Genomic DNA, 20,657 nt, shown 5'->3' with positions numbered 1-20,657 from the left:
AGCTGTCCAGAGTGGAGAGGAAGAAGTAGAGGAGGAAGGTGAACTATGCTGAGTCTTTTAGAGACAATAATTGTATCCTTGACATGAGCTTTTCATTCATTTGTTCATTCTTTCAACAAATGTGTGCGTGTGCGTGTGTGTATACCGTAATATATATAGCACTTATCATATACCAGACACTATCCTATGTACTGCAAATATGGTGATGATAAAGATAGGCAAGTCCATGCCATGGAGTGTTCATTCCAGTGGAATATAGTCAGAAATCAAGGTCTATTACGCTCTCCACTTCTGTGGGTTCAGTAGAACAATCCCTGGGCTTGAAATCAGAAAAGAGTTTATTTATTTTTAACTTTCCCTTAAAAGCTGTGTGGTTTTGAGTTAGTTGCTTGACTTTGAACTTCTGTTTTGTCATCTGGAAAAATGGGGACAATATCTACCTTACTGTGCTATCTTCAAGGTTAAATGAGAATATATAAAACACCCAGCAGTTCCCATCATGGCTCAGAGGAAATGAATCTAACTAGTATCCAAGAGGATACGGGTTTGATCCCTGGCCTCGCTCAGTGGATTAAGGATCCAGTGTTGCTGTGAACTGTGGTGTAGGTCACAGATGCAGCTCAGATCTGGTGTTGCTACGGCTGTGGTGTAGGCCGGCAACTGCAACTCCCATTTGCCCCCTCGCCTGGGAACTTCCACGTGCCACAGGTGCAGCCCTTAAAAAAAAAAAAAAAAAAAAAAAAAAAAAAAAAAAAAAAAAAGAAACAACAGTTTCTACCTCCTGGAACTCACTTTCCTGTGCAAGAACACAGACCGTGAATGTTATAAGTATGTTGACTTTGAGGTATGTTTAAGGTCACTCACATTGGAAAGTGATAGAACAGGGTAAAAGGCATGGGAAGTGTGTGTGAATTTTAGGGAAGGGTGCTCAGCGAAGGCCTCCCTGGGAAGTTGTTACTGGAGGAACACTTTGAAGGAGGTGAGGAAGTGAAAAAGTGAGCCCTGAATGTCTGGGGGAAGAGGATTTTTTCCAGGTAGAGACAACAGCCAGGGCAATGATGTGGAATTGTGTGCTTGCTGGTATGTGCACCAGGCTCAGTAGGCGGGCTGGGTGGCTGGAGGTAGGAGCAGGGGAGAGCGGTGGGGGAGGGGGAGGGGACGCTGAGGACTGGGGATGCCCTGTGCAGAGGTGCAGAGGGGACATCTCATCCCTCAGACAGACGTCTGTCCCAATCCCAGTTTCACCCTCTGACTTAACCTCTCATGGTGTAAGTTGAAAAAACACAGTGATCAGGCTGTTTTCCCCATGTATTTTGTCTCTTAATCCAAAATGCCTATTGCAGAGGATTTTTAAATAGTGGTATTTTAACTTGCTCAAGTGGATAAAGGCAGGACATTATTTTAAAAAGCCTTTAATACTGATAACACAAGATAATTGTATTTCCTCACTTAGTATGTCTTTGCAGCTACCGTCGTTCATGGTAACTTCATAGCACAGAAGAATCTGTAGGAGGAAGACAAGAATCAGATCCTTCCCACCTTCCTTAGTTTTCCAAGCTGGCATTTTAGGGGAAGATGTGAATATCTGAGCTAGTGTTTCCTCTCAGAAGTGGGCGTCTGACTCCCCAGTCACCATAATAGGTAGTAAAGAGAACGAAGATATTTAGTTTATAGTTAAGCTTGCTCTGCTTTTATCGGAACGCCTACTCACACAAGAAAGATTCATTTTTATAGGTCAGAGAGTAGTACACCACAGTACTCAGCCTGCCGTGTTTTGGTTACGGTGTCTTTCATTTTACAAGTAACATGAGGACATTTATTGTAAAACACATAAAAAGTTAATGCTGAGTTTCCAAAAGTCTAGGGCCTTTTGGCTTGTTCCTCTGAGCTCTTTACAATGTGGACACGTTGAGTATTTTAAGTGATGAAAGATAGTCTCAACTATGTCTTCAAAGGTTTAATTGTGCAGCTGTTGGATTTTTAGATGTTTAACTTATCATGACAGACCAGGCGCACTCTTGGGGCTGAGATGAGTATTGGCCAGTTAATTCTAGCAAAAATACCATTTGATAACTGAAAGTAGTGAGTTCCCTTTTTTTTCTTCTTATTTTTTCTTTTTCTTTTTTGCTTTTTAGGGCTGAACCTGCGGCATATGGAGGTTCCCAGGCTTCACATCGGAGCTATAGCCACAGCAATGTCAGATCCAAGCCTCATTTGCGACCTATACCACAGCTCATGGCAACACCAGATCCTCAACACACTGAGCAAGGCCAGGGATCGAACCTGTGTCCTCATGGATACTAGTTGGATTGGTTTCCACTGTGCCGTTTAACAGGAACTCCCAGTGAGTTCCCTTTTCAAGGGAAAAATTATTCTCTAGACTCCGGCACTAGACCCACATCAGCTCAAGGGCCAAGTTGTTAACACAAAAGACCAGGCTCTGCTGATAAGTTTAAAGCTCTCCATCCCAAGTCTACAAATCCAACCCTAGAACTCAAAAGGCCAGTGACTAATGAGAAACCAAATGACTGTGGCCTCTGGCAGGAAGGTCAGCACCATAATCACAAGGTTATCTCATAGGCTGTCCTTAGTGAGCAACTTCCCTCCTGCGTGCTTGCTTTTCCTCTCTAAAGTAGACAGCTGGTGCTTCTGTCATTTGTTGAAGGGTATACAGGTGTGACCTTGTTGCTAACAAAGGTTGCAGTGATGGAAAGATAGTGGCCCGATCAAGCCAGTGACTGACATATCAGGACTCAGTGCCAATAAGACTGGTTTAGAAGTATTTCTTGGTGTTTGGTTCTGGCCCAACATATTGAGACGGACATTGATAACTTGGTTAGGACCTAGAGGAGGGCACCCAAATGGTGTGGTGTCACATAAGGGACAGTTGAAGAAAGCAGGGATGTTTTGTCCAGAGAAGTCTCAGGCATCGGTTTCAGGAACATGAGATGGCAGCGGTGGCATGGGGCTGGACTTGTCTGGGGATTTTTAGAAGATGATGCATAAATGAAAGCTGCTTGCTTTGTGATAAATTTAGGTTTCCCAGCTCTCAATATACTCTGTTTGAATAATGTTGTAGGTGCTGTTCCCTCTTGCCCTCTTCTTTGGCTCCACTGAGGGGATAGGGGCCATGTTTTGTGTCCCGCTGTCTGTCTCTCTCCTTTGGTCTCTTTTATGCTCACACATTCCTCTACCTTGTCCCACGTGTACCAATCTTCACTGCATTCTCTGGAATACAAACTCACCTCTCATACTTATTATCGTTTTCCTTCTTAACAGTTGCCCAGAGTTAAAAGATACCATGACACCAGGACCACCGGCACAATGAGCAATCTGAGTCAGATGTGTGAGACGAGGTAGAGAGGCCACTGAACTGGGCATCTTAACAAAGTACTGGAATTCCCGCCACGGCTCAGCAGAAACAAATCTGACTAGCATCCATGAGGATGCAGGTTTGGTCCCTGGCCTTGTTCAGTGGGTTAAGGATCTGGCGTTGCCATGAGCTGTGGTGTAGGTCACAGACCCAGCTCAGATTTGACTTTGCTGTGGCTGTGGCACAGTCCAGCAGCTACAGCTCCAATTCAGCCCCTAGCCTGGGAACCTCCATATGCCCCGGGTACGGCCCTAAAAAAAAAGAAAGATAGTACTAACCCCTAACTTGTTCACATTTACCATGTCCAGGTGCTGTGCAGAATGTTCTGCGTTCATTTACTAATTTAATTCTCAAAATATCTTTACTAAGCATATTTTATAAATGAGGAAACTGAAAGTCAGAGACGCTAAATAACTTGTTTGAGAAAACCCCCAGTCATCTGACATGTTTTTAACATCCCCCAGAGGAATCCAGAGTTTGCTGAAAGGGGAAAGGTTGAGTGTCAACAATGACAGGACCCAGTGAAAGGAGGAGAGGGGACAGTCTGTGCTGTAAAAAGTGTGCTCCAGAAGGGGATGAAGGGAGGAGAGTAAAGACAAACGTTGTGGTAGCAGAAAGGGCAATAAGGACAGATGATCTCAAGAGCCAGTCTTTGTCTAATCTTTTTCCATTTTGTTAAAATTTGCTATTTCTTGATATTTTTACCAGCATTTTAAACTGTGCAGAATTGCTAGATATACTCTTTCTCTATAATAGCTGATAGACCCATCCTAGCTTAAATTTGAGGATACAGCCTGCCCTAGTGCCGAATGAGTTTTCTTGATTTTTCTCACTCCAGTAGTCCTTGTTAAAAGAAAGCTTCAGTTCATTTCTAGACCACTGAATGTGGCTATCACCTTCTGCCCTGCTTAGGAAGAGCTATTATGGTGTACTGTTCTGGGGAGGGAAAACACAGGAAGATGTTTCAATCGGAGCTCCTTTCTCTCCTCCAATTATGTAAACTGCCTCCAGGCTTGGGTAAATGTAAATGCTGAGCCTCAGGGGAGCAGGGTCTAGGAGAAGTATTTTGGTAAAGAAATCTATAGTATCTTGCCCCGTTCCATAGAGATGAGGCTGATGTCTATTCCCCAAGCTTGCCAGAGGACATCTACATGGAGTAGAAGGCAGGAAGAGAGGCTGCCCATTTTGTGGTTTCAACTTTTGTGTTGGTATAATTTTTAAAGAACATCTTTTTAATCACCTTATGCTGGATATTCTTCATCTGCCCTCTACATCCACACTCCACCTGTCCTGTGGGCTTCCTGGGTTGCATTACCCAGGTTCCCCTCAGTCTCTGGATTATAGTTGGCTTTGACCAATGGGAAGAACAGGCACAAAGGCAGGGAGGAGGACAGGTCTTCCAGGAAACTAGTCCCCTTCTTCCTCCCTGTGGTTTGGCAGCAGCTGTGCTTCCCTAGTGAAGGCCCAAACTGCTGTTGGGTGGCATCTTGTATGGCTTTCACTGCTCCTCCCTCATCCCTTCAGGCCTGGGGGTGGTATCAGCTTCCAAGGGACCCTCCACCACCCCTTGTTGATTCCCTTAAGATGCCCATCCCTCCACAAATATTCCTTTCATTCAACAGTCCTCAGTTACCCTTCTGAGTGTGCCATCTCCTTCTGCTGGCATCATCATTGACGTGTCTGACTTCGCAGGTTTTAAAAAATGAAACTCAGGGATCACAGAATTAAACCACCCCACTGACCTTTAATAATATATACATTTTATAGGAAATACAAAAATATAATTAAGAAAATTTACTTACAATAACAAATCACAAAAGCTACCAGAAAAAGTACCTTTCTGAAATAAAAATTAATGCCCAATACATGGCCTTACTCCCATGCATAAATTAGATGATAGCTTCAGTGAAATGCTAATATAACAATTATTTCCATAGTGTGTATTTCAGGCGATCCAATGCTTTGTAAATTAAAAAAAATCAATTATAATGCTGTTAGTATAATGATTGGAGGTATGTTTAAATGTGCACTCAGAGAGGAATTCCAATGGAGTTGTGTTTGAGAAAGGCAGAAGTTTGTCATATAAATTACCATTTGTGGGGAAGACTGTTTCTCTATCTGTGAATGACTCAATAGGGGCTCTTCCCAAATCCAGAAAACCATTAGATCTGGCTTAGACCATTAGATCTGGCTAAGTGAAGTAAACAAATCTCTACTTAGTGTGAGCTAACTGCCTTCCCCTGCCTTTCAAAGTCATCAAATTCTAAACTTGAATATGTTGCTTTCTCTTGGTTCAAAGCAGAGCTGACGTTCCATTAGCATGAGGGCAGTCTTTTTTTCAAAGTGCTATCGTGACCAGGCAGAGGCCCCAAGAGATAAACTGAATTTCACACTGAGAACATAGTGATGTGGGTCAGATGTGCCCTCTCCCAGCCCACAATTCAGGGTCCAGGGCCTGCGGCCTCTGCCAGCATGGGGGCTTGGGGTTGGCGCTGTTTCTAGAGCTTTGGTCTGGCTCTAGGTTGTCTTGCGACCAGACCACTTTGAGGTGCTGGCTTTTTGGAGGCTGTTTATAGTTTCTAAGCAAACTCAGGCCTTATCAGGACCTCTGGAGATTCAAGGCCACAATTTAGTGTCCCCAGGTTTCTCTTGGGAAAGATGACCACAGTGAACCATCCAGGAACACGTCAGCTCAGAATAGATTACCTTGGCCACCCCATTTCTGGACACCTGAAGTTAGGGCTGGTATTATGAGTTGAATATCCAGTATAGTTTTCTTCTCTGTTTTCATTCCATTGATTATCCAGGGAAAATAATAAAATCTATGTCTTCCTTCATCACAATTCAGCTCTCTGATATGTAGGTTAAGTTCTGTGTTTTAACCTGGAAACGAATCGGTAAACTTAAACAGGTATGACTGATATGATTTTTTAAGGGAATATTTTCATATCCAATCTAAATAATTTTTTCTATTACCTTGAAATTTCCATTAATAGTAAGTGATTAACTATTACATAGGATTTTAACCTTCAATTCCTTCTATGTCAATATCAGTGCAAATGAAATAATAGGATTTAGATTTCCTATTCTAACCTTCAATTCCTATTCTATGTAAATATCAGTGCAAATGAAATAATAGGATTTAGCATTTCACACAGTGCAAGAAACAGGAGTACACTACAAAATGAAGCTCTTGAAATTTACCAGTTCTTAAATGGCTTAAACTCTTATATTTTGGGTCCACAGAATGAATACTTTTGTTTCCACTAGTGACATTATGCCCAAGTTTGCACTTTTTAAAAAAGGTTCTCAGGCATTATTTGAGAACTTTGGGGGGTAGTAAGATAGGGTGAATGGTTGTAGTTAACATTTTGATTTGGGGGGAAAAAAAGAGTCATCTGACAAAAGAAATTAATGTTCTAGATTTGAAGTAACTTCAGAACTTTATGTTTAGGAATTACCTATGACCCTAATTAGTCCTATTTAGAACAATTTCTTAACTCCAGTGTGCTTAGTGGACAGGAAGATTTATTTACACGTCCAGAGTTTAGCTAAAGTAACTTTTGCCTGGTTTGTTTGAATTAGTAGAAAAGCGAACCATTTATTTATCCTTTTTAAAATAAGGGCTGATTGGACATAGACTGTGTCAAAATACACTGATTTCTAGATTGGTAAGGAATCACTCCTAAGTGATCATCTAATCTGATAACTACTTATAGAAAATAGTTTTATGTAAGCAAGTCAATGAGACTTTAGAAAAAAATTCTTCTTCTTTTGGGTTTTTTTAATATCAGCTATGCTGTAATAACACATTGCAAAAAAAGAAAAAAAAAAAAGAAAGAAAAGAAAAAGAAAGTGACCACTATTTTGACGATCATGCCATAAGGGGAAAAAGCAAACAAAACACATCTAATACTAAGTATTATATTGAATATTTTAAACTCTTATTTGAAAGGTGCCAAATTAAATAAAAAATTTCCACTTTTATTTCATTTAAAAATGATTACATCTACACTAATTATAAAATGTTATTGGGAGGGATTCATCAAATACTATTCCATTTTCACATTTTTGTTTTATAGTTTATTTTGTAACATTTCAGATGAGTTTACACTGTAACTAAGCTATAATTAAACAGTGCAAGTTCACTGGAATATTTTGATGCTGAGTTTATACCATACCAAACATTAGATCTAGAAATATATTAAGACATGACTCACTATTACATGATTTCCTATACAGTATGAGTCAGGCCATGTTTCCCAGATAAAAATACAGACAGATGAATTTTGCTACAACACATCCTAAAAAGATGTTTGCCACGGCCTCAACATTAGCATTAAAAGAGTTCCAGTGTATCTGAAGAACTGACCAGATTTTTTAAGTTTATAATTCTAATATCTGGTTTCAGACAAAGCCACATATACCCTTCTTTGAAATAGAATGAAGAGTATTAATCAGAATTACCTCTCCTAACAGTCTGCTATTTACTGTTGAGAGGAAACTTCCTAACGTCTTCTTGGTTACTACTAGCACGATGGACATTATAAAATAAATAACCTGACACTATGACACACGGCTTCTGGTGGCCTGGTGAGAAAGCCGACATTAACCAACCAAGCCTACTCTTCTACGAGTAATACTGTCCTGATGAGAGAATATCCCCACATACACAAACACACAGTACAAAGCACCTCTGATTTTCAAACTCACTGCCCAAAGGAAGAAGGTTTGTTAAGCAGTCACAGGACACCAGGCTTGGTTGCTTCCACATATCCACTTCCTAGAGAATACATAAGAAGTTTTGTCTGGTCTGACTGTACACTGTATGTTTATAATGGTACTACCCTCGCAGATTAAAACAGAAAACACGTAACTATTTAGGGTTTTAAACAAATTACAAAACCACATGTTTTCTCATTCGACAGGAAAGCTGAAATCAAAAGGCACTGAGTTTTAAATGCAGATGGTTGTTCCTCTTAAAGGCCACCGAGGACAGGTTTTACAGATCCTCCTGTCACCTGCCATGAAGTGGCCTGTCAGCATGTCTGCAGCCCAAACCACTGCTGAAACACTTGTTTACTCTGTTTTATTAGGGTAGCTTCATTGTGTTTATAAACAAACTTTTTTCCATTTCTCCAAGGAATCGTTTCAAAATGATTGTGCTGGCTAACTAAGTACTTCTTAACCAGCATCCTCAAAGGTCAGCCGATTTACTGGCATTTGAGTGCGTAGAACAGGAAGTTAGTGTTGCATCTTGTGTTCTTAATGAAGCCCGACAACAGAGGACTGAACGCATGAGTCTCAGAACAGGAGGCCTCAGGATGGCAAAGACCCAAGGGTCGATTATTGAATTAATTGATAAAAATCTAAGAGCTTGGAGGTCCCACTTTTCTTCTCGGGAAAAGGTTTCATTCATATATGCAAAAATCTGTAAGAAGCAAAAGGGAAAAAAGATGTTAATTTTCCACTGTAGCAGTGGACAGGCTTAGAATATACACAATTTCTTAAGACTGAAAAGCGAAACGTGTTTTGTGTGTGGTTGCGGGGGTGAGAGGCCGGGAGCAAAATCCCACTCCTCTCACACATTTTCTCCTCATGGACACTGAAACCTAAGTACCGTCCTCTTTAACAGATGAGGAAGTGAATTGATAACGACACGTCTCAGTTATTTCCAATACCGAATCTTGTTTAATTATAACAATTCAGTGAGAAAGGCTACACAACAGAGCATGTGTTCTGGCCACCCACCTGGCTGCCTGGATTTGAATTTTGGCTCCATAGACAGCTCTGGGACCACACTTATGAAAACTAAACTTTTTGTGCCTCAGTTTCTACATCTTTAAAGTGGATGATAATGATGACAATACCTATTCTAAGGGTGGCTGGGAGGATGACAGGGAGTCATCCTTGTCAGCTACTTTAACCTGTGCTCATCTAATAAGTGTTCCACGATGTCAGGTGTTACTATCTCCACTTTACCAATGAGGACACCGCAGTGGAGAGAAGTTAAGTGACTTGCCCAAGTTCCCAGGGTTGGTTAGTGGCTGACTCAGGACACAAGTCCCAGCTGCCTCGACACCAGAGCAAAGCTCACCATGTGCGATAGCCAGGTCTGTATGAGATCTCTGTTACAGCAAAGGTCTCCCAAACAAAGTCCTAAAAACAGATAAGCTGACACATCTTTGCATGTTGGCTGATGTTCTCAAGGTGGTTTACCAGTTCTCATCTGATTCCTTAGATGTTTAGGGAACAACACAACTTTTGGGCCAGATTGTAGGGAATGGAACAGTACATGCTTGATAAAGATCAAACACTTCCACATGTAAAGCACACCCAGTCATTTAAAACCAGTTCTTTAGAGAGCTCCACGGACTTTGTAACTAACAGCAGCTGGTGAGTTGGAGAGCCATTCCTTCTTTCCTCCACTCTCCTCTGCCAGAAGAAGGAATGGTTTATTTCCTTTTCCCCTGGTACTTGCTCTGCAGGCATCTGGCAAATGGATATACAAAGCAAATTGCAGGGAGGGAAAAGAGTAGTCATCTTGAGGTTGCTTATGTTAGGACAATATCCGGAAGGTTTGGCAGCTGTAGGTGTTTATGCCAGAGAATCTTGGCTTAGGGAATGGAGAAGAGACTTGGCACATGAGTAAGGGAAAAAAAGAAGTGATGGTGGATTTCCCTGAGTACAGAGAGAAGAGGAAAGTTGGATGGGGCTATGTAATGGAGCCATACTTTTCTTGTCAGCTAAACTCTTTGAATCAGAAACATATGGTATTATATGGTATACTTAAGGAGCGATTTTGGAATTTAGGATTTCAGCGTGATAGTGTACATAAATCTGATAGATTAAAATATATTAGTCACTACACACACACACACCCTAGAGCATTTCGTTGTAGAAAAAGTCTATAGCTGAGTTTATGATCTAATTTCATCAAAGAATATAACATTGAATTGGCTTGTCCAAACAGCAGTGTAGACAGGGCTCAGCCTTCTAGCTCCACAGAGTCACACACAAAGATGAGTCAGGTTTTCAGTGGCAAATTACCCATACCATAGTTTCTGATCTCTTTAGAGTAGGACAGACCAATGAGAAGTGAACAATGGTTTTAGAAGATGAAGCAATTCTGTACTATTTTTTCCCTTTCGTTTTCGTCTCCTATGCTGAGTAATTTTCAGGAATGCTTAAAATCTGCATTTCAGGAGATGGCCAATAAATTGTAGATCATCTCTTCTTTTTTCTTTGGAAAGAGACATACTTCAGAGACCCTTGGAAGTCCTTGATGTAAGTTTTGTCTTCTCTTATCTCCCCATCTTTTTTTCTTTGGTTCTTGGCTTTTGTCTAGAGTTCACGATCTTTGATCTTGTGAACCCTGAATTTTTAAAAAATGTAAATTATATGTAGCATAAAATTTACTATTTTTAATCATTTGCAAGTGTCATTACATACATTCACATTGCTGTAGAACCGTATGGTTTATATTTTTTATTTTCTGTATATTATGATGTTCTATCTGGGGAGAGACTGATCCTTCCAGGGCTAGGCAATCCTGAGAGACAGCCAGGGGCTCACCCTGGCACAAACCTTTGATATGCAAACTAACCAATGCAGAGCCCCTCTATCTGGTCCTGTGCCCTAGGAAGCAGTATTCCTCTGCTTTAATTATTCCAGGGCCCAGTACCAGGCAACCAGGCAACCTTATAGCTGAGAGCCTGTCGAATGCTTCAGAATAACCCGTCTGAAACTGCTCACCCTACCTCGCCTTGCCTTTCGCTCGGAAACTCCAGTAAAGGCCATGGCCCGGGCTCTCCCAAGCTCCTGCTCCTCCTGCCTCCTGACCTGCACTAGTACCTCCTCACGTGGCCCTGCATGTCATGTGGTGCTTCCTGTTTCTCGGACCTGTGAGGATGATAAACTGTTTCCTGGAGCCTCTCCCGTGGCTGCACCTGACTGACCATCACATAAAAGAAGAGGGAAACAGCAACCGTCACCACCATCCATCTCCAGAATGTTTTTCATTTTCCCAAATTGAAACTGCTATTAAACAACGACTTCATGTTCCCCTCTCCCTCCAGAGGATCCTGGATTTTAAGGCTGACAAGATGAATGTAAATCAATCAATTAATAATGTTTCTGTGATATTCTGGAATTCAGCTTCAGAGGCTGGTAGAACTTATAAACAAATACATCTGCTATGAGAAAAATGCCAAGTACTAATGTAAGTTCGTTTAATCAGTTTTAGTGAGTTTTAATTCCTTAGAACAGATTCTCTCTACAGGGCTTTGCGGAGAGTAGAGAGCTTGCTGTGATACCTACAAAACAGCATAGATGAAAATCTGTGTTTTTTGGATTGTCTTCTGTAGAATTCTTGCAGCCTCCAAGGAAAACATTTTGGCACTGACATGGCATTGTTTCAGCTACTTTCCTACCTTTAATATAACTACATAGTGGCTTCAGAATTTTAGAGCAAATGCGAAATTTATTTGGCTGCTCTTTGAACTCATCTGAGGATTTTAAAAAAATATTCTGATGGCTTGCTCCCTCCTTCAGACTGCTTTAATTAGTCAGGGCTGTAATCCAGGTTTTCAGGACTTTTAAAGCCCCCACCCCTACAGGCGATTCTAATATGCAGCCCACTGTCTTAGCACTTTACTTAACACCTGAAATAATTTAAAATTATTCATTTATCACACTTAAAGACAAAAGACCTCCTTAGGCATGGCCAATCAAACAAATGACATGGAGCTCCCAGAATTCAGTTTCTGATCACTAGTATACAATGATTTTCCTTTGGAAACTGAATCCTACAGAGACAGCAGCTGATATTTCCTGAATACCTATGTGTGACATACATGGTGCTAAGTGATTTGTGTCTTATTCTGTTTAATTCTTGCACAAGCTGTAAAGTTTTTGTAAGGAGGAGATCAAGGCTTAGAAGAGTAGTTACCTTGCCCCAAATCACACGGCAGGCAAGTAGGAAAGTCATGGAGTCACAAGCAAGGGGACCCAAACTTTCCTCTTAGCTGCTACACACTGTCGCCACCTGTATAAAAAGCTTATGATGTAAACTCTTAGGTGAAATTCACCACTGGCTGATTATGGGTTGGTAGGAGATTTTTTTTTTTTTTGAAGCTGTCACAAAGATTTATAGTTATCACTGCTCCTGTTTATAGATTTGAAAACCATGGTTATCTCTAAGTAGCTACTTGGCTTTGTTTATAGGGTTTTTCTTTCCTCCACACTTTCCACAGCTAAATTGCAGGCAGTGACGATCAACTTACCAAGGGTAAAGACATAACACACCAATTCTCTTTAGGGAAAACGACTACAGTCCTTGCTGTCTAAACTTTTAAAACTCATTGTAATTATGTTGTTATTCACAATCACCATTTTAAAATATCAAATGGCAAATGAAAAGGTGTCAAGTGAAAATACTCATATAGAGGAACTTTTTTTTTAAAGGTAAAGTGTATTAAATCTATTTCATCAATCCCCAAACACATCACTGATGATGTATGAACGATAAAGAGCCTTCCAGTAGTGCATGGATTTTAACTCAAAATGTCAACAGGCAAAGTTCATTGTGGTTATGCATAGATCTCTGGATTTCTCTTTCATCCCTACTGAATTATGATATTGGGCATGTATGTAACCAATAAATTTCATACCAATTTTATAACCTCCGTTCATGTTACATTTTACATAAATAGTGTCAGGAATGAATGGGAAACTCCAATACTGTTTACTCGAGTTTGTTCTATGTTGTAAATATCAGATGTCCATTTATATAAGATTTACTTAGAAATTATAGCTCTAAAGAATTTCTAAAAATGAAGACACTTTTAGAATGAGTCAGTGGTTCACTCCTGAAATTTCAGAACTGAATAAAATGTACTTTATTCTAATGGAATGTAGAAAATAGTTTAAAATGACCAGAAGCTCTCCACAGTTATGACTGAAGTAATGAAAAAGTGGCTTGATGTGGGTTGGAAATTAAGACGCAAACATTATCTGAGTCAAGGATGGAGGTCTGATGTATTTCCTGTGTCCCATTCCATTTCATGATGAAAGAAAGTTTCTACTTATCTCTGTGAAATGATGACAATAGCTGATTAACACAAGGAGGAATTTATTAATATGTACAATATTCCTTTAGTGCATAAACAGTTTGAATTATATTGTTGGTCTTATGTGTGATTTTATATTGGATAGCCAAAATAAAGCTTTTTAAAGAGTTAATTAAGAGATGTCTTATGTGAAGGAGTTCCTGTCCTGGCACAGTGGTTAATGAATCTGACTAGGAACCATGAGGTTGCAGGTTTGATCCCTGGCCTTGCTCAGTGGGTTAAGAATCTGGCGTTGCTGTGAGCTGTGGTGTAGGCTGCAGACACGGCTCCAATCCTGCATTGCTGTGGCTCTGGCGTAGGCCAGTGGCTACAGCTCTGATTAGATCCCTAGCCTGGGAACCTCCATATGCCACAGGAGTGGCCCTAGAAAAAGCAAAAAGACAAAAAAAAAAAAAAAAAGTCTTATGTGTACCAAAATTTTATGTGAGGGGTAACTGATTATTTCTTAATTTAGACCAGCATTTGCAGTAAGTGGTTTCTTAGTCTCAGTCTCAGCTGTTCAATGAAGAGGTTTGTACAGAAGAAAAAAGAAATCGCACCTCGGTCCCAGCTCAGGCCCCTTGATTTGACATGGAGAAAAAGGTCTTTGCCATTTTATTTTTAAAGCTAAAAGTTGAAATTAGGAGACAGAGTGGTCCAGATATTTATAACATCTTCACAATTATCTTATGAAATCTTAGGTTAATCATACCACATGTTACCTGTGAAATGAGTACTTTCACTCTGACAGTAGATTAAATGTGGTTAAAAGCACAGTTTCTGTGCTTAAACTGCCAAACTTTGAATCCTGACTCTAACCTTCACTAGCTGTGGGACGCAGGGTAAGTTATTTGCCTCATTTGTAAAGTGGGAATAAAAACGCTATCTGTTTTACAGACTGTTGTGAAGACAGTGGGCTAATGTCTGTAAAAATCAGCACTCAAAAAATGTCAGCCATTTTGATGTTGATAATGATGACCTCTGAAGTTGAACTTGACCTGAACTTGCTGGGCATTTTACATATTGAAAGTTTCACTCCCCAAACTCTGGAAGTCCTAGGCTGGCATTCCTGGAGGGAGCAATAATTATGCACCTTGGGACGGTGGCTGACATGAGAAGTTCAAGCTTCCAAAATTCCTCACTCCCCTCACTCTTTTTTTTTTTTTTTTTTTTTGTCTTTTTGCTATTTTTTGGGCCACTCCCGCGGCATATGGAGGTTCCCAGGCTAGGGGTCGAATTGGAGCTGTAGCCACTGGCCTATGCCAGAGCCACAGCAACGCGGGATCCGAGCTGCGTCTGCAACCTACACCACAGCTTACGGCAACACCAGATCGGCAACACCAGATCGTTAACCCACTGAGCAAGGGCAGGGACCGAACCCGCAACCTCATGGTTCCTAGTCGGATTTGTTAACCACTGCACCACGACGGGAACTCCTCTCCCCTCACTCTTGCAGTAGGCTAGTGTCCTACTGGGCCAGTGGTATAAGCCCACTGCTTCCAGTCCTGTTATTTCCAGGAAGGAAGAGGCAGAAATAGGGTAGACTGCTAGCATTTTCTGGGATATGGGAAGAAAATTAGTTGGACTAGCTCATTAATAATTATTTTACATTGATTATATTTTTCACTGATACCATTTGGGATATAAAGGGTTAAATAAAATATATGAATCAGTAATTACATTTTATCTGTTTCTTTTTATATATTGTTACGTGGCTCCTAGAAAGTTTGAAATTCCTTACGTGGCTCACATTTGTGGTTCACTATAGTTCTATTAAGCTGCGTGTGCTCTCTTAGGAGCATAGAATTTCTGAAGGCAACCAGAGGCCTTTGCCATGTCTACAAAAAGCCCTGGTTAGAAGGTGTGGAAATTATTCCTGCCTCGAGTAGGAGATTGATGTAGGCCATTTCTGACCATAATTTTAGTGTGGGCCAAGTAGAATAAAAGGACACGGGGTGGGGGGGAAGCACCCCCTAGGGACTCATTCAGATACAGGAGAATGTAAGGCACCACACAATAGCCTGGAGTTTTGAATTGTCAGATAAGCCTTCCAAGAAATCCTGGGTAGTGCAGCATTTGATAAAGTTTAAAGTGCTATGCAAATGAAAGATATTATCAAGTACCAATAATCTATTTACAAATTAAAATTAGTCAAACATCAATGTAAATTTCCTTTTTAAGAGATGACAATATTTCCCATTTAAGGTACAGTTCAAACATCTATTTCTAGTGGATTATCTGTAGTTCATCTGGAAAATGTGTCATGTTAGTCCCAAGGCAAGATGTCATCTTAGCTGGCTTTCTAGGTTATATTCACACTAGGCTTTTCTTTGGTTTTATCTGGGACTCTCTGCCATGCACATATACAGAAGAGAACCTAGATAATATCTGCTGATATTGTCAATGCCAAGGAGTGGCTTAGAGGAGCTAAAGCCCCCTCATAACCTTCATGTGGCCTCCCTAAGCCATAAACAGGCACTGAAATAAAAACATAGCCTCCAAGTGAACCTCCTACACCCCTATCCCTTCTAACCGTACTTACAGCTTTTCCATTTGGCAACTCTGGGGCTGCCCCTGGCTTAATAGTAAATGAAGAGTGTGTGCCTATATATTTGCAAAGCAACATATGGCAATGATGGAGTTCTAATAATAAAAGACAAATTTGCTTGAAAACAGGGGAACCTGTTGAAAATCACCATTTTTATTTTTTATTTTTAATTTATTTTAATTTATTTTTATTTTTTGCTTTTTAGGGCCGCACCCATGGCATATGGAGGTTCCCAGGCTAAGAGCTACAGCTGCCGGCCTATACCACAGCCACAGCTAAGTCAGATCCGAGCCATATCTGTGACCTACACCACAGCTCATAGCAACACTGGATCCTTAACCCACTGAGTGAGATCAGGGATTGAACCCGAAACCTCATGGTTCCTAGTTGGATTCATTTCTGCTGAGCCACGACGGGAACTCCAGCCGGCTTTATTTTTTAAAGTACAGTTTATACAGTGGGGCAGTCATATGGTGGACAGTCCTCCTGCTTTCCTCCTCAAAGGGAAGAAATCCTTTTCACAAAATGTGTGGTCATTTCTGAGCCTGCCCCCATGCTGTTTAAGTAGCTGGGGGCAGAGGATATTTTTATGTGAACACACTCACAAATGACAGCTACAACTCTAAGAAGCAACATCCTCATTCTCACCAGCCCGAGAGGCACCCCCAACTACATAGTGGTTTATGTATCTCAAGTTAAAGTCCACGTTGTTTAGTGGAACTTGAAATGCTTGTTCTCTCAGATGCATGTTCTGTATCCTAGTCTTGACCCCAAATGGTTAATTTAGCTCCAAACAGAACAAACTCGTGGATGCCACATTGGTTTCTACCTCATAGCATTTCTGTTGCACGAGCTCCGTGGCTCAGAGTGAATGGGAAATGTGGCCTCCCACAGTCCTACCTAAGTTTTTAAAAGGACATCTTTCTTTCTTTCCCTCCCTCCCTTCCTTTTTAGAGCCGCCGTGGCATATAGAAGTTCCCAAGTTAGGAGTCCAATTGGAGCTACAGCTGCCGGCCTACGCCATAGCAATGCCAGATGTGACCTATGCCGCAGCTCACAACAACACCGGATCCATAACTCACTGAGCAAGGCCAGGGATTGAACTTGCATTCCCATGGATACTAGTTGGGTTCTTAACCTGCTGAGCCACAAGAAAAAACCCCCAAAGGGCATCTTTTATGCACTTCATTTCATTCCTCTCAAAGTGTAACTTATGGATTCAGACCAGCTTCTAACCCGACAGAGGATGGGACATAAGTGTGAGAGGATGGGGGGACCAAGGAGGAGAGAGCATAGTTAAGAAAGGGAGTTAACTTATGAAGGAAGAGTCATATCTGGGCTTTTAGGATCCTGTGTCCTTTCCCACCTCTGAGGATGAGCATATGAAGATAATCAAAAGCAGTGATGGAAATGGAAAGTAGGATAAAGTTACTTCTTCAGCTTCTACAGGTCACACCTGCTAACGTTAGGCATCATCTATCTCTTTTCTCCAAGACTGTGGCAGTTGGTCACTGCCAACTGTTTACTCCTTGTAGAGTCAGCCTTGTGCGTCTGAAGATTAGGAACTGGAGTGGCTAAGACTCTGAGTTCTCATTTCTCTGTAAGAATCCAGTACACGCTCCAATGCATCCCAGGCTTTGCTACCCATGCCACACCTTAGAAGGCTCAAACTCACAGCATCGTTTAACTAATTGCCAATGTTGCCACCAACCAGGGCAGTACCCACCCCAGAACCTAGGCAAAGGGTTCCTCCAAGCAACCACACTTTCCTCTATTTATCATTATGAACACATTATGAATTTTCATGGCTACAATAAATTATACTCACATGTGTAACCTGGGAAATCTGTACACTAGGCTTTGATGAACTTTTTTTTTTTTTTTGTCTTTTGTTGTTGTTGCTATTTCTTGGGCCGCTCCCGCGGCATATGGAGGTTCCCAGGCTAGGGGTTGAATTGGAGCTGTAGCCACCGGCCTACGCCAGAGCCACAGCAACGCGGGATCCGAGCCATGTCTGCAGCCTACACCACAGCTCACGGCAACGCCGGATCCTTAACCCACTGAGCAAGGGCAGGGACCGAACCCGCAACCTCATGGTTCCTAGTCGGATTCGTTAACCACTGTGCCACGACGGGAACTCCGGCTTTGATGAACTTTTAAGACAAATAGTGAATGTTCTGGGCTTCTGCAGTGGGGACCCTTCTCACTTGGGCCCATTCTCAAAGGCAGCTGGAATGCTACAGGAGGTATCACATTTTGCTCTGGGAAACAGAAAGCAGAGCCTGGAAAACCAGCATCAGTGGTTGCTTGTGGGGCTGGGGGTGGGGTGGGATTGGGAGGCAAAGCACAGCTCAGGGAAGTCAAGCTGTAACTGACAGCTATCCAAAGGTGAAGAGGCTGCTTCTTCCTTGAGTACTAAGCCTGGGTGGCCTTGGAGGGACAGGACACTATACTAGGGCTCTGACTCTAGGATGGGGTCTGGGCTTCTTAGTGGAGGGCCAAGACTCCCTTTCAGGGGGACTGTATTGATATATGTGAGAAACACTAGCAGAGAGATGCCCGTACACTGGCATCAGGGGAGGAGGAAGTGAGGTAAAGGTGAGAAGTGAGAGGGGAAGGCTACAGACATTTACAAATTAGGACATATCTTTATAAGTTGCAAAAATCTGTGTGGTGGTGGAAAGGGTGGGGGTTAGAGGGGAGAGCTGTGGAAATGAAGTGAGTGACTTACTGTGAAAGGCAAGGAGCAGACAGCGAAGGTGATGGTCATGATAGCCAGAAGAATGAGATGGTCCATCTCCTCCGCCACTGATACCCTTTCCCCTCTCCTGCGGCTGCCAGGGCCAGCCCGGCTGCTGCCCAAGGAGGGTCCGCAGCGGCTGTTCCTGCCACGGCGGTGCATGCGGATGAGGTTAAGGATGACACTGAAGTTGCAGGCGAGCACTGCGATGATGAGGAGCAGCAGCAGGGTGGCATAAAGCCGCAGGTAAGTGCTCTGTTCGTGCCCAATGAAGCACCACGTCCCAGGGCAGTACTGGACGTAATCCTGGTGGTCCAGCAGCGGCAGGGAGCAAAAGAGTAGTGAGACGGTGTAGATGGCGGGCAGCACAGCCAGGCCGCCGCGGTGAGTAATCCAGCGCTGGTAGAAGTAGGGGTGCCCAATGGCTAGGTAGCGCTCCAGGGCCATGGCAAACAGCATGAGCATAGTGGCCAGGCTGAAGAAGGTCATGGAGAAGGCAAAGTAGGTGCACACGCGCCTCTGGGGCGCCAGTGCCACCAGGGTCTGGTTCCGAGCATAAGAAGCCAGCACCACGGGGCTGATGAAGCAAGTCCCGAGCAAGTCTGTGAACACCAGCTCTGTCACCAGCACGTGGAACAGCGAGATGGAGTTCCCGTGGCCGGCGCCGCGCCCCAAGTCCCCCCGCCAGCGGCGCGCCAGCAGCGCCAGTGCGATGAGATTTCCCAACACCCCAGCCGAAAACATCACGGAGCTGATGGCTGGGCTTTCGCCCGAGAGAAGCCACTCTCGAGTATCGCAGCTCTCCCGCCGCCGGGACTCACTGGAGGTATTGCCCATGGTAGGTGCCTGGAGGAGAGGCGCGTCCTCCTCTCCCGCAGGCCGGTACCTGGCAGGAAGAGGATCTGAGAGCAGGAGTGATCCGGAGACCCAGAGGGAAAGGGGAGGGACCGAAATCCAGAGCCCCCTGCCGGCCTGCAGAGCGCACCCGGGGCTTGATCGGCCCAGGTCTCCCACGGCTACAGGAGTGGCCGCTTGGCTGCCACATCCAGACTGCGCTCCAGTGTCCTCCGTGGACCTGTGCCCCGAAGGCCGTAGCCGCTGCCTCTACCCTGTCCCGAGGGTGGCGCCTGGGATGTCCCAGGGCGAGAGTCTGCGAGCTGCCGGGAGGTGGACTGTCACGTGGTGAGTGTCTTGGGCGACCAGGCGGAGAGCGGAGGGGGGCCGGGCAAGGTGACTGGCAGGATCCGAGGTCCTGGATCCCGGATCCTTGGCTCTGGCGGCTGCTCAGTGCCTCCAGGCTGGCCGACCGACTGCCTCCGCTGGGAAGAGGGCTGGGAGTGGGGTCTGCATAGGATTCACGGGAGGCCGGGCAACGCCAGGGAAAGCAAAGCGACTCACCAAGCAATAGAGAAGTTAGGAGGACCCAGACCTGTGAGGCATGAAAAAGGGAACAGACACTAAAGACAGCTTGCAGCACAGGCAATATATTTTCCTTATCTTTTAAAAAACATTCTCAGGAAGATGCACTAAGAAGGCGGGACCAAAATAGGAGGAAGTGAAAAAGCAAGCCTATGCATTCAAGTAACCAAACCATGTGCACACAGAGCTGCCTGTGGCACTGTCGCTTTGATTCTGTTGCCAGCATTTTGGCTTTTTCCTATGTCAACACCATAACGGATAACCACTTGTTTAAGTAACAAAAAAAAAAAAAGAAAAAAGAAAGAAAAAGAGGCAGGGGGATGGGGGAGCGATTGTGTAGAACTGTGCTCACGGGCACAGCTTGAAATCATTGCACACTGTTCTCTAGTCAAGTTCGGCGGTGAAAGAAAATGTTCTTCTTTCATGTTTAGTTAACCATCCAGGACCCCTCTGGAAGACCTATTCCTG

The 20,657-nt window shown here is 43.1% G+C and overlaps 2 protein-coding genes across 2 annotated transcripts in view; both read right to left on the bottom strand.

The window, feature by feature from the left end:
* Positions 1-5,097: 5,097 nt before the first annotated feature.
* On the bottom strand, positions 5,098-19,667 carry PTGER2 (prostaglandin E receptor 2). The gene is made up of 2 exons (XM_003353488.5): positions 18,762-19,667; positions 5,098-8,804 (listed from the first exon to the last, which is right to left on the bottom strand). The coding sequence occupies exons 1-2, from the start codon at positions 19,605-19,607 to the stop codon at positions 8,571-8,573; spliced, it is 1,080 nt and encodes a 359-aa protein (XP_003353536.1). The 5' UTR covers positions 19,608-19,667; the 3' UTR covers positions 5,098-8,570.
* PTGDR (prostaglandin D2 receptor) overlaps positions 8,670-20,657 on the bottom strand; it is a 51,050-nt gene continuing 39,062 nt past the window's right edge. Inside the window, exon 3 of the mRNA XM_013993410.3 lies at positions 8,670-8,804. The gene's annotated coding sequence lies outside the window, so the exon portion shown is untranslated. The remainder of the gene's footprint in view (positions 8,805-20,657) is intronic.

Source organism: Sus scrofa, chromosome 1 (assembly GCF_054392235.1).
Source record: "Sus scrofa isolate SSC_HxYL_T2T_F1_AM1 chromosome 1, Sscrofa_HxYL_maternal_Yorkshire_Landrace_v2.0, whole genome shotgun sequence".
Taxonomy (NCBI): Eukaryota; Metazoa; Chordata; class Mammalia; order Artiodactyla; family Suidae; genus Sus; species Sus scrofa.
This window is presented reverse-complemented; position numbering and strand designations above follow the sequence as displayed.